We start from the raw sequence: 13,009 nt of genomic DNA on the forward strand, positions 1-13,009 counted from the left end.
ATTAATAAGTGAGGCAGCTCCTCTGCTCGGGACAGCGTGACATTGTCCCCTCAAGGCCCGCCCCCTCTGCATGTCTCCATTTTCTCCCTTTGCTCTCCCCACACCCTCCTCCACCACTGGCAGCTCTTCTAACATCTTTGATGCCTCTTTTGTTTGTTGGTTACTTTGCAAAACCCGTGCTGGTGTTCTGTGGACATATGAAATGGCACTTTGCCATATATCCCATTATGCTTCTCACATTCATATTCAGTATTCTTCCTTTAAGACCCCAACCCTAAAGGAGTCACAGCTGTGTCTCTAGCATCTGACACGTTGCCCATGTGATATTGTGCTCCATTGCTCAGTCATGTCCAACTCTTTGCAACCCCATGGACACAACCGCCAGGCTCCTCTGTCCATTTCTCCAGGCAAAGATACTGGAGTGAGTTGCCATTTCCTACTCCAGGAGATCTTCTTGACTCCAGGGATCGAACTTGCGTCTCGTACGTCTCCTGCACTGGCAGATAGATTCTTTCTACTGCACCACCTGGAGTAGATACTTAATCTTTTTGAAATGAATTATTGTATACATTTTAGACATAATTGGAATCCGACTGTATTGCTTTTTCAAATGTTGCAAGAAAGCATTAGCATTTTCCCTGCAGTAAGAATTCCTTTAGCGTGTTGCTCAATGGCTGCTTAATATTCCAGAGCTGAGATGCAGCATTAGCTTTTAAAATCAACTCCCTGTTGTTAGACATTTAGATGATTTCCAGTTTTACATTGTTATTAATAATGTTAGTCATCCAGAAATGATACGTCAAAAGACATATGAACTTTTAACAATTTTGAAAAGAATTGCTGGATTTCTAGACAGCTAATTTTTGAAGATGAGGCTGTGGAGGTAAAGGGGAATTTGAGTGACAAAATGGTGTGGTTCACGGGATGGATGTTGGCCTCGGAGCCGGAGACCTGAGTTTTGGAATTGGCTCTGTTGTGTGACCTGCTGTGTCACCTTAGTGGTTCTCTTGACCTCTCTGAGTCTCAGAAATCTCCCCTATAAGGCTGGGGAATGTGAGCTAGGAGTTCCTTCCACATTGCTTCCAGGCTGGCAGGCTGTTACCAGGCCCTGGATGGAGGCAACACAGCGGATGCGCTGGTGGACTTCACAGGTGGGGTTTCTGAGCCCATCGACTTGACTGAGGGTGACTTTGCCAATGACGAGGCCAAGAGGAACCAGCTCTTTGAGCGTGTGCTGAAAGTGCATAGCCGGGGAGGCCTCATCAGCGCCTCCATCAAGGTGAGCACAGAGAGACAAGCCCCAGAGGCTACCCCCACAACCCTTGGGGTTGGGGGTGACTATGGCTTCCCAGGCAGAGCCCCTACCCAGGTTGGCTCATAAATCAGGCCCTCGGCCTCATGGGAGGAGGGGAGCAGTTAGAGGGTGCAGCCCCTTCCCAGGGCTGGACAGCACAAGCCTCAGGCCCCCTGCCGTAAGGCCTTGCCCACACTGTTCAACCAGCACCCCCATTCTGGCCCTCTCGTATTGGAGAGATGGGTGTCTGTACATTTGAGAGTCCCTCAGCCAGACTTTGAAACAGTCAAGCCATGAGGTGGCTGGAAGAGGGGAGGGAGCCCCTTCCGCCTGCTGGCTCAGGCCCGGGAGCTGCAAGAGGATCGTCTTACTTCACTGACTGCTCGTGTTTTGGGTGGGAAAGTGGGGACTCAAGCAGAATTTGAACCCACGTTTGGCTGATCAAGTGGTGTATTGATAAAAGGACTATCTGGAAAATTAAAAAACCCTGATTGGCTGACTTCTGTGGTATGAATACTCCCACCAGGGTTGATGTCAAGCTAATGTTTTAACAGCCAGGTTGCAGAATTGCGTCAGTGCTAGTGGACTCCAGCAGAGCTGTGGGCTGACCCCACTGCAGGTCCCAGGCTTTGTAAAGGGCTGCGAATGCCAGATCAGTCCCTGCTAAGTCGCTTCAGTCCTGTCCGACTCTGTGCGATCCCATAGACGGCAGCCCACCAGCCTCCCCTGTTCCTGGGATTCTCCAGGCAAGAACACTGGAGTGGGTTGCCATTTCCTTCTCCAATGTGTGAAAGTGAAAAGTGAAAGTGAAGTCGCTCAGTCGTGTCAGACTCCCAGCGACCCCATGGACCGCAGCCCACCAGGCTCCTCCGTCCATGGGACTTTCCAGGCAAGAGTGCTGGAGTGGGTCACCATTGCCTTCTCCCGTCAGTCCCTAACCGCAGAGAAAGGAGGTTGTCGGGGCTGCCATTCCCGCCCCGTCCTGTAGGGGGCGGTGTGCCCCCCTGCTCCGGCTGGAGCCCAACTGGCCCCGCCTCTGAGCAGCTGTGTCCCACAGGCTGTGACAGCGGCAGACATGGAGGCCCGGCTGGCGTGTGGCCTGGTGAAGGGCCACGCGTACGCCATCACGGATGTGCGCAAGGTGCGCCTGGGCCATGGCCTGCTGGCCTTCTTCAAGTCGGAGAAGCTGGACATGATCCGCCTGCGCAACCCCTGGGGCGAGCGGGAGTGGAACGGGCCCTGGAGCGACACGTGAGGCCCGGGGCGGTGGAGTGGGTGGGCGGTGGGAGGGGAGGCTCGGGGCGGGCCCCAGGTGGGTGGGCCGAGGGCCCGGGGCTTGGGCAAGGACACGGTGGGCTTCCTGGAGGAGGTGGCACCAGGGCTGGGGCCTTGAAGGATTTGGGGGGAGGATGACATTAGGAGAAGACTGTCTTTGGAGGGGGCGTAAGGGGGGGGGGGAATTCAGTGTGGGTGGAGGTCTGAAGGTGGGGAGGAGATGTAGAGACCCTTCTGGTGCAAGAGTGAGGAAAGCAGGAAGGGAGGCCTCCAGGGGCGGGAACGGAGGTGACTGCCCTGTGCTTGGCTCATGGCCCTGGTGAGGCCAGGAGAGGAGTGGAGCCCAGACCCTCATTGAAGGAGCTCCCTTCATTGAGAGTCAGCTCCTCCTTCCCCCCGAGCCTGAAGCTTGGCTCCCAGACCCCTGGGTCCAGGCATGATGGCAACCCACAGTTACCTGAAAGAGCGGGCAGAGGAGGCTTCTTGGCGAGGGACTGGGCATGGCCCTGGTGTCCCCGACCGCCCCCACGCTGATGGAGGCCTGTTACTGAGCTGTCCCTCATGCCTCCTGTCCCTTGCCAGGGTGGCTCTGATGGGGTTCCTCCTCTGATCCTCTCCCCTCTTACCTCCCTATGCTCACATCCCAGCTCAGAGGAGTGGCAGAAGGTGAGCAAGAGTGAGCGGGAGAAGTTGGGTGTGACCGTGCAGGATGACGGCGAGTTCTGGTGAGTGTGCCCTTGCCCAGGGCGGGTGTCCGGGGCTGAGAGGGGACCCTCCTGTGTGCCAGGCAGGGAGCCCTGGACAGGACGGCAGGAGTCAGGGCTCTAGCCAATGCCTCACTGTCAACTTGTCGTGTGACCTTGGACAAGTCACGGCATCTCTTTGGGCCTGTTTCTTCCTCTGTGAAGTGAATTGGGCAGAATGGACCATTTTGTCCCCATAGTTCCTCACTTCCCACCTCAGGGGACCCTGGGTTGCTCTGGTACCCAGGCGAAGCCCTCAGCAAGTAGACCAGAGTACTAGACCAGATACTAGTGGTCAATTGACCAGAGGACATAGCGCACATGGCTGCCTGATGCCAAGAGCAGGTAGGAAGAGGAGAGGCCTCACAGAGGCCTTTGCACCTCAGGGTGCAAAGGAGCTTTGTAGAGACCCAGCCCAGAGGCAAGAGAGCATGCTTGCGTTTGGGGAGAGTGAATTCAGGGAGGCAAGGCAGGTGGGCTGGGAAGATGGCAGCAGCCTGGCTTAAAAAGCATATTCGTGATTCCTGCATTCATTCACTGCTACATTCATTCATTCTATGTTTAGCTCTGGCTGCATGCTAGGCTCGGTGTCTTTCTTCAGCAGGACACTATTTGGAGACTGAGCCACTTCCTGAAACAGGGTACCCTGTGTGTGGGAGATGCTGTGAGGGCCCCAGGCAGACCCAGAGGTCGATGGCAGTGATTCTGGTACCCTAGTGCGGTCCCCTTCTGCAGGTGTCAGGGGAGCCGCTGCAGGAGGCCCCCCCTAGGCCCTCTGGTCTGGGCTCCTGTGGACGAGATCCACTTCGCCCAGTCTGGCTCAGGGGCCAATGGAATTAAAACAGCGGTAGAAAACCCTCATCAGGAATGGGAAGAATTTCTCTTAAGGCCTTTCTTATGTGTCTTCACCCTTGATGCATATATGTGCATATTTTCATGTATGTGCACACTTGAAGGGGGCTGGGCCCTTCCCCTCCTCCCACCCAGGCTCCTGGAGGGTGGCAGCATCCTGGTCACTGCAGCTCACCTAGCAAGGGGTTCATACCACTAGCTGTGGACTATAATGGATGGAAATATGCTTTAGAAACTGTAGAGGGCTGTACATATCAGTTATTCGCGCTAGTAATGATTGTAACAGCCAGCCTTTGCCAACTCCTTTCTGCCAGAAGTCGTACTACATGTTTTTATTGCATAGCTTGATTCCTGTGCAAACTCTGTGAAGTAGGCAGCTGTTGTTAGACTGATGCCCATTTTACAAAGCAGGAGACTGAGGCCACAAGACATGTGAAGGGTCCCTGGGATGCCATGTCTGCACTTGCTGTGTGGCTGTGGTCCAGAGGGTGCAGGGTGAGTGGGTAGCTGGCGGGGAGGGGGACCAGCCGGCTCAGCCCCTTGCCACACCCAGGATGACCTTTGAGGACTTGTGCCGCTACTTTACGGACATCATCAAGTGCCGTCTGATCAACACATCTTACCTGAGCATCCACAAGACCTGGGAGGAGGCCCGGCTGCGTGGTGCCTGGACGCGGCACGAGGACTCACTGCAGAACCGCAGCGGGGGCTGCATCAACCACAAGGACACCTTCTTCCAGAACCCGCAGGTGGGCCTCCTTGGGGATCCCCCCCATTGCCCCTTGAGCAGCTGTAGGGCCCCCGCCAAAGTCCTGCCATGGCCTCCTGTGTGACCCTGGGTACATCCCTGTTTCTCCGTGGATCTCAGCACATCTGTACAGTGGGGTTAGATGGGCATGTGTGGGTGGTCCTGTCACCCCCAACCTCACATTCTGACCTGCATGTGATCAAGACGAGGAAATAGGCCCTGAGGACTAATGAGTGTCCTAACAAGAGCTATAGGGACATTTTATTTAGAGGCTGAGCTCAGGCTCAGATCCCTTGTTTCCGCACACAGTGCTGCTCCTTCCGGGGGAACTCAGCCAGGCTGACTCAGCACAGGGACCCCTCCTCTGCAGCCTCCTCGGTCATGACCCTGGCACCCACCTAGTCCTACTTCTGCTGTGCCTTCACTGAGCACCAGCTGCATGCAGTCTTAAAGCTGAGCATCTATCGTCTCCCCAAGTCCTTCCACCCAGCACGCAGGGTTGGGCATTGGCAGCCCATCTCACAGATGAGGGGCTGAGACTCAGAGAGGTGATGTGACTCGCCCAAGCACACACAGCTTCCGGAGCCAGCGAGCCCATCTTCTTCAGTATGGTCTCACTGCCTGTCCCTCTTCCTCTGCCCCACCCACAGTACATCTTTGATGTCAAAAAGCCAGAAGATGAAGTGCTGATCTGCATCCAGCAGCGGCCAAAACAGTCCACCCGCCGGGACGGCAAGGGTGAAAATCTGGCCATTGGCTTCGACATCTACAAGGTGAGGCCAGCCGGACCCCTGCTCTGGGTGAGGAGAGTCCAAGCTGCCTGGGTCTGGGGGAGAACATTCTGGAACACTTTGGTCTCCAACCTCTCTGTGTCACCCTGGACACGTTGGCTGATGCCCTGGGCATGCTGTGACATGGGTCCTGTTTCAGTCCCCACAGACGCCCAGCCTGCCTTGCATTGGCCCCGTGGGAGCTCGCAGCCTGACTTCTTCCTGCCCGAGAACCACAGGCTGTCTGGACAGGAAAGGGGAGGATTGCTGGTGGTCAGGGCTGGGCTCTGGGAGGCCCCACGTTGCTCCCTCTCTTGGGGTCTGGTTCCCCTGAGTCGGAGGCCTTGCTGGGCACTGGGAGGGGGCATCCTGGGCAGAGCCAGGTGGGGTTCTCAGCGGCTGCTCCATGGTCCGGGCCCCGAGGCCTTCCACATGTTGTGACACCCCGTGTGTGATGACAGTCAGCATAGAGGACAGTGTGGGCCTGCCCGACACCAAGAACCCAGTGAAACCATGTGTACCTGCTAGGCCCATGGCCTGAGTCGAGGCCCTGGCCTTTGATGTGCTGGGTCATATTATGACAGTTCGTTCATGTCAGTGTGTTGGGACACTCACTGTGTGCTAATGTTGTGACTTTGACGTGACATGACCTTTGCTGCTGTGATTGTAGCTTATCATGGTGCTTATTCCAGGAATGAAATGGTCTAGCATATCCTAGTAGCCAGTGATGTCATTTCATGGACACATGCTGTGACCTGGACAGACAGTGCTACTTGGTTCTGTTGTGATGTCAGAACCCCACGGACACTGTCACCAGGGGTATTCCCATTGCCACTGCCTCCCACCCCAACAGCTTCATGAGATATAATTCACAGACCATGTGATTCATTCATTTAAAGTGTATTCATAGAGTTGTGTGGCCATCACCACAATCAACTTTAAGATACTTTCATCACCTGCAAAAGAAACCTCATGCCCTTTGGCCGACATCACCCAATGTCATCCACCTGGCCTCCCCACCGCCCCCCCAGCCCTAGGCAGAGGCTGGTCTACTTCTGACTGTAGATTTGCCTGTTCTGGGCCTCGAGGGGGAGGGAGATGGGAGATGCGGGGTGGGATGAGAGCGGGGCCCTGTGAGACCCAGCGCTTCCGCCCCGGCAGGTGGAGGAGAACCGCCAGTACCGCATGCACAGCCTGCAGCACAGGGCCGCAAGCTCCATCTACATCAACTCCCGCAGCGTCTTCCTGCGCACGGAGCAGCCCGAGGGCCGCTACGTCATCATCCCCACCACCTTCGAGCCAGGCCACACTGGCGAGTTCCTGCTCCGAGTCTTCACTGATGTGCCCTCCAACTGCCGGTGCGTGGGGGCCAGCTGGGAGCCAGGCTTGGCCGGGCCCCGGGCCACTCCAGGCTGACCCACTACATGCAGCCCAGACATGCTCAGTGTCGTCCTAAGGCATGGGGCCTGGGCCTCCAGCCTCCCTGGGCTGACATCAGCACCCATCTCTTTTGCCTTTCTCTCCTCCCTGTCCCAGCCTCTCTCATCCACGTGAAGGAACAACTGCTCACGTGTGCACAGCACTTCACAGTTTACAAAGAAGCTTTCACTCATGTTGTTTGCTCTTCCTGAACCCCGGGTGGGAGGTCTGACCCCTCCATTTTACAGATCAGAATTGGGGATTGAGGTTGGGGGTGGGTTTCTAAGGTCATGCGGCCAGTGGTAGAGTCCTCCTAGGTAGACTCTGAAACTACCCCAAGCCTGCCCCGGTGCACCCCTGTGCATCCCCACACTGCCCTCCCACCTGGTAGGCAGCCCAGAGTCCCACATCCCAGACTGGGGAGGCAGCTTGTGGAATCAGTGGGCCTCAGTCCGGCCAGTCTGTGCTGTGTGGGCAAGCCCTTTTCCCCAGTGAGCCTAAGTAAGTAAGTGTTAGTCACTCAGTTGTGTCCGACTCTTTGAGACCCTGTGGACTGTAGCCTGCCAGGCTTCTCTGTCCATGGGATTTTTCCAGGCAAGAATACTGGAGCATGTAACCATTCCTTTCTCCAGGAGATCTTCCCAGTCTAGGGATTGAATCCCAATCTCCTGTATCTGCAGCCAGACTCTTTACCATCTGAGTCACCAGGGAAGCCCAATGAGCCTGATGCTTCCTAGTATGTAAAATGGGCCTAATAGTTACCTAGCTCTCAGGGCCTTGTGAGGATTAGAAACAATACCTGCTCCATCCCAGCAGAGTGCTTGGCACTCCGTAACGCATAGCACACTGCTTTTCCCTGGGGTTGGGATGCAGCCGCAGGAAGCTGACGGGGGTTTGTTTGCCCGAGTGCAGCATTGTGTGGACTCAGCACTGCTCCTGCCCCTGCCTCGCCCTCTCGAATCCCCTGACTTTCCGCCTTCCTGGTCCCTCTCCATCACCTCCCACCTCTCCTCCTCTGCCCTGCACCAGGGAACTGCGCCTGGACGAGCCTCCCCGCACCTGCTGGAGCTCCCTGTGTGGCTATCCCCAGCAGGTGACCCAGGTTCACGTCTTGGGGGCCGCGGGTCTCAAAGACTCCCAGACAGGTGAGCTTGCCTGGAGAAAACCCCAGCCCTTGTCCCCCAGCCACAGACACAGCCTCCATGGCTCTCCTGCTCTTCCTCCCTGAATGAGCAAAGCTTTCCTGACATCCACTTTGGGCCCAGCCTCGGGATGAAGCTGGGCGCTTGAGTGGCACAGGCTCTGCCACCTGCCTGTGGGCAGCCTCCAGTGTGCGGGGCAGTCAGATGCAGGATCAGGCAGCTGGGAGGGAGGGTTCAGGGAAGGCTTCCTAGAGGAAGTGGCCTTTCTACAGGTCGTGGAGATGTTAAGGTATGGAACCTGGTGCTCTGGGAAGGGGGAACAGCCTTGGTAAAGGTATGGAGGCCAGAGATTACCAGTGTACCCCTTCTTATCTCTGGAAGTCAGGGAGTTCGCCAGGCTCTGGTCTCCCTTCTCCTGAAAACATGAGCCCAGGCTTCTGCCTTCAGAGTTCTATCTCATCCGGGCCCTGCCCCAGCCCCTACCCTCACCCCATTGCCCACTCCCTTATACAGGGGCTAACTCTTACGTGATCATCAAGTGTGAGGGGGACAAAGTCCGCTCGGCTGTGCAGAAGGGCACCTCGACACCCGAGTATGATGTGAAAGGCGTCTTCTACCGCAAGAAACCGAGCCAGCCCATCACTGTGCAGGTGAGCCTTGCTGTCTTCCGTCCCTTCTGGGCTCCTGGCCTCACGTTTCCCCGCTCAGAATGACTGAGCTCAGTGCGGCAGGGACCACAGGGACCCAGGAACGCTGGGTTCTTGTTCCTGCTCTGTGCCTGACCTGGTGTGGCCTTTAGAATTCTCTTGCGTGTGCTTCCTGGAGCCCCGGAGTCCCCTCCATGGGCTGGGTGTATCGGGTGGATAAGCTGGAGTGATTGTGGGACACAGCAGGGTCAGTCTCCCAGCCACAGATAGTGGTCACCTCTGCCCACCTTGCCCCAAAGCCTTGGGAGGTGTTCCTTAAATTCCCCAGGTGGCAGATGGAGGGGATGGCTATTGCCTGAGTACAGAGGATCAGAAAGCCAGGGTCCTGGGGCTTCCTGGTGGTCCAGTGGTAAAGAATCCACTTGCCAATGCAGGAGACAGGTTCAATCCCTGGTCCCGGAAGATCCCACATGCCGCGGAGCCACTAAGCCCGTGTGCCACAGCTGCTGAGCCTGTGCTCTAGAGCCTGGGAGCTGAGACTTGCTGAAACCTGAGCACCCTAGAGCCTGTGTTCCTCAACAAGAGAAGCCACTGCAAAGAGAAGCCTGCATAGCATAACTAGAGAGTAGTCCCCGCTCGCTGCAACTAGAGGAAAGCCTGTGCAGCAATGAAGACCCAGCACAACCAAAAATAAGTAAATGATAAAATTAAAAAATAGAAAAGAAAGCCAGGGTTCTGGACGTGTGCTTCCTTACCCTCTCAGGCCAAGGTGGCCATGAGTCTGAGTTCATTGACAGGAAGCCCTGTCCCCAAGACCCAGGCCAGCATCTCTCTGGGTGAGAAACCATCTGTACACAAATGCCTGGGGACCCAGGGGAAGCTACTGCACTGGGTCCCACTGGATCTAATCACAGACCCATAGATGTTGGGGTTGAAAGAACCCATAGGGGCTGCTGATCAACCCTCATACTGAAGATGGGGAAACCAGAGCAGGGGGTGTATCATTTGTCCAAGGTCACCCAAGGTCAACAGCAGAGCTAATAGTGACAGACTTTATACACGGAAGGGAGCTTTGACAGATGGGAGGAAGCCAGAGGCTCCGGAAGGGGCGCGGCCTTGCCCAAGGTCCCCGGTGAGGCAGAGGCAGTGCAGGGCTCCTCCTTAGCCCATCTTGCGCCGCAGGAAGGAGACTCAAGGCTCTGCCGCTGTTGCTGCACCCTCACAGACCCATACTCTTCTTCTCAGCGATGACCCCGCACCATCGTCTGTCTCTTTCCAGATCTGGAACCACCGAGTCCTGAAAGACGAGTTCCTGGGCCAGGTGCACCTGAAAGCCAACGCGGATGACCTCCAGGCCCTGCACACCCTCCACCTCCGGGACCGTAGCAGCCGGCAGCCCAGCGACCTGCCGGGCACCGTTGCTGTGCGCGTGCTCAGCAGTGCCTCCCTCACGGCCGTCTGATACCCGCCCATCTACCTGCACCTGCAGTTCTCATCACCATCTGCATGTCCCCAACCTGACCAGGGACTAGCCTGGGAGCAGGACACTGGGGTCCTTTTCCCACCTTTGCACTGACCTGCTGTGTGACCTTGGGAGGTCTCCGCCCCTCTCTGGGCCTCAGTGTCCCAAGGACCCCAAAGCATTCCCTTCTCATGGAGGAGTCTTCTTGCCTGAGATTTAAAATAGCGCCCCCTACCCCAACTGCCACCATGGCTAAGGGACTCTGTCCATTGAAAACCTTTTCCCAAGGCCCTGCTGTCCGCCAACGGAGTGCCAAGATGTCACTTGTTTACACACAAACTGCCACATCCCCAAGGCCCACCCTTGTCCCACGTGTCCCCAGGGCCTGCCCCCGTGTCCCAGACTTGCTGTCTCTGTCACCGTCATCTGGTTTTCTAGCCACCTTGAAAGGATGCTTGGCTCTTGGGTTCCTGCTAAGGCTGGAATTAGAGAAGTGTGCAGGTGACGTCTGTCCGTTCTCCAATCCTACCCACTCACCTGCCTGTCGTTCATTTATTCAAAGGAGATTTGCCAAATGAATAAACAATGCCCTTGAGACCGCAGATGGAGCCAGGCCCCTCCCCACAGCTCTGGGAGACCTGGCGGCCGTCCTGGGCCTCTCCTCTGCTCTCAGGTCCTCTCAGAGGCAGATGCCCAGAGGGGCTGCAGTCGCCTTCTCCTTCTAGGTTCCGATTTCATTCCCAGCCTCTGGCTTAGGGTCCCTGGAGAGGCGGTGGCAGTGGTGTTGAGGAAGGGCGTCCTGCCCCCACTGCCCTGATGTGGGAAGGAGTGTATCTGGTGTAGTGGGCCAGCAGGTGGAGGGGGGCGTGGGGACTCCATGGGAGGCACACGCTCCCAGGGCGCCCTCTGTTGCAAGACCTGGGCTTTTCCTCGGAGCAGAGGCTCTGGGGTGGTGGTCTCCAGCCTGCAGGGCTCAGGTTGCCCATCACGCTTGGCAGGAGATGGTAAATCCACTGCCTGACCAGAGGCCCCTCCACCAACATTCCCCCAAAAACGCGGCTGAGGAGCCATAACCCTCTTGCCGCCTGGACCAAAATACTCCTTTTAGTCCTCAATGTTTTATATTCTTTCCGTTTTAACTCTCAATTTTAACCAGGGGTTTTTAAAGGAAAACTGAAAGCCTGAACCCTTTTTTCTTCGTAAACTCCACTTCCTGTGATCCTCTGATTTTATTTTGATCTGCTTGGGGAGGGACGTGAGCGAGGTCATACCTTCTCAGAGGAGGTCTGGAGGTGGATGAAGAAGACAGGGGTTTGTACTGGAATGTTTTGCCAACTGGCGTCAGCTGTGTTCTTAGAGTGTTAGGGCTGTGGCCAGCTTTGGGTCTCGTCTGTGCCCTTCTTGGGCTCCAGACCAGGTGATGTAAATGAAAAAGTCTAGTTGATTCAAGATGGGGAATTCCTGTGGCCTCCTGGAATTCCTTCAGGGAACCCTGACTTTTTGGCTCCAGTTCTGGCTCTTCGGTGCAGTGTCTTGGCTGGATCTGGCAGATCCTTGACTTTGCCTCCTTACTCCGGCCCACTCTGCCCCTGTGTCCTGGTCCTGGAACATGGAGGGGCCAGGAACTGAAGGACAAGGAGGACAAGAGGATTCCTTTTCCTGAACCTGAGCCTAGGGTGAGGACTTTGTGACCAGGAGCAAGTTGCTTAAACCTCCTGTGCCTCGATTTCCCCCTTCTGCAAAGTGGGGCCAATAATTCTCATTTGTCAGCACTCTTCCTAACAAGTGCTGAATAAGGGCAAAACAGTACCCTTTCTCTGTGTATCTCTGTATGCGTATGCACTATACACGGTCATGTAATCACCACTTCTCAATGTCTATTGGAAAGGAAGCTTCGAGAGTCGGGTGGAGAGGCGAGGGCCAGATAAGCCAGCCTGGGACCTCTGGGACCCACATGTGGGTATTTGCTCGGTCATCTGCACCTGGGCTCTGGGGGAAACCAGGGCCAACTGGGAGATCTGTATGGGCTTCTGCCTGGATACTGGGCACTGTCCCCTGCCCCCTTCCCAAACAAACCTGGCTCAGCAGTCCTGCCCTTGCCTCCCACCCCTCTGGGTGGGCCAGGCTGGCTCCTGGCTGTGTGATGATCTGGGTCCCAGGAGGTCCTGGGGCCTGAGTATGTGAAGATGGAGGTCTTTCGGGCTGGGGCTGGAGGGTGGGTGGGGAGAGCAGCTGCTGCTTGCCTGGTGCACCCCGCAGCTCACAGGGGCCTCAAGTCCCCTTTTGTGGATGGGTGAGGCCCCTGCTCCATGCCCCCCTGACCTGGGTGCCACTTGGGTGACCTCCATGCCACCCTGACTCACCCCTCAGGGCCGAGCTCAGGGTCAGGTGAGTGGAGACCTGTTCTGTTCTCAGAATAAATGTTACCACGATTCTGGAAAGGCCTTCCTGTGTCTTTGTCCCTGGAATGACAGTGAAGGGGAGGTTTCCTGGGCCTGGGGGACTGTCCTCTGGTCTGAGAGTCGCACGAGGGAGTTGCATCTGAGGCCGGACCCTGCTCCCCCTCGCTCGCCGGGGGGAATGGGGTTGCCATCATAGGGATAACTCAGTTGTCCCTTCACCTGGCCGCCTTCCACCTCTGTGCCAGGCACCGGGAG

At 56.4% G+C, this 13,009-nt stretch overlaps 1 protein-coding gene across 2 annotated transcripts in view; it reads left to right on the forward strand.

Moving 5' to 3' along the window:
- The window catches only part of CAPN5 (calpain 5), a 55,569-nt gene extending 42,776 nt beyond the window's left edge, over nucleotides 1-12,793 (forward strand). For both annotated transcript variants that reach the window (XM_061150959.1, XM_061150949.1), the window contains exons 5-13: nucleotides 1,087-1,279; nucleotides 2,352-2,545; nucleotides 3,217-3,294; nucleotides 4,718-4,913; nucleotides 5,563-5,685; nucleotides 6,844-7,040; nucleotides 8,131-8,246; nucleotides 8,757-8,893; nucleotides 10,170-12,793. In XM_061150959.1, coding sequence (XP_061006942.1) covers nucleotides 1,087-1,279; nucleotides 2,352-2,545; nucleotides 3,217-3,294; nucleotides 4,718-4,913; nucleotides 5,563-5,685; nucleotides 6,844-7,040; nucleotides 8,131-8,246; nucleotides 8,757-8,893; nucleotides 10,170-10,352 — 1,417 coding nt within the window. In that variant the 3' untranslated portion in view covers nucleotides 10,353-12,793. The remainder of the gene's footprint in view (nucleotides 1-1,086; nucleotides 1,280-2,351; nucleotides 2,546-3,216; nucleotides 3,295-4,717; nucleotides 4,914-5,562; nucleotides 5,686-6,843; nucleotides 7,041-8,130; nucleotides 8,247-8,756; nucleotides 8,894-10,169) is intronic.
- The last annotated feature ends 216 nt before the right edge of the window (nucleotides 12,794-13,009 follow it).

The sequence above is a fragment of the Dama dama genome, chromosome 1, assembly GCF_033118175.1.
Source record: "Dama dama isolate Ldn47 chromosome 1, ASM3311817v1, whole genome shotgun sequence".
Lineage (NCBI taxonomy): Eukaryota > Metazoa > Chordata > Mammalia > Artiodactyla > Cervidae > Dama > Dama dama.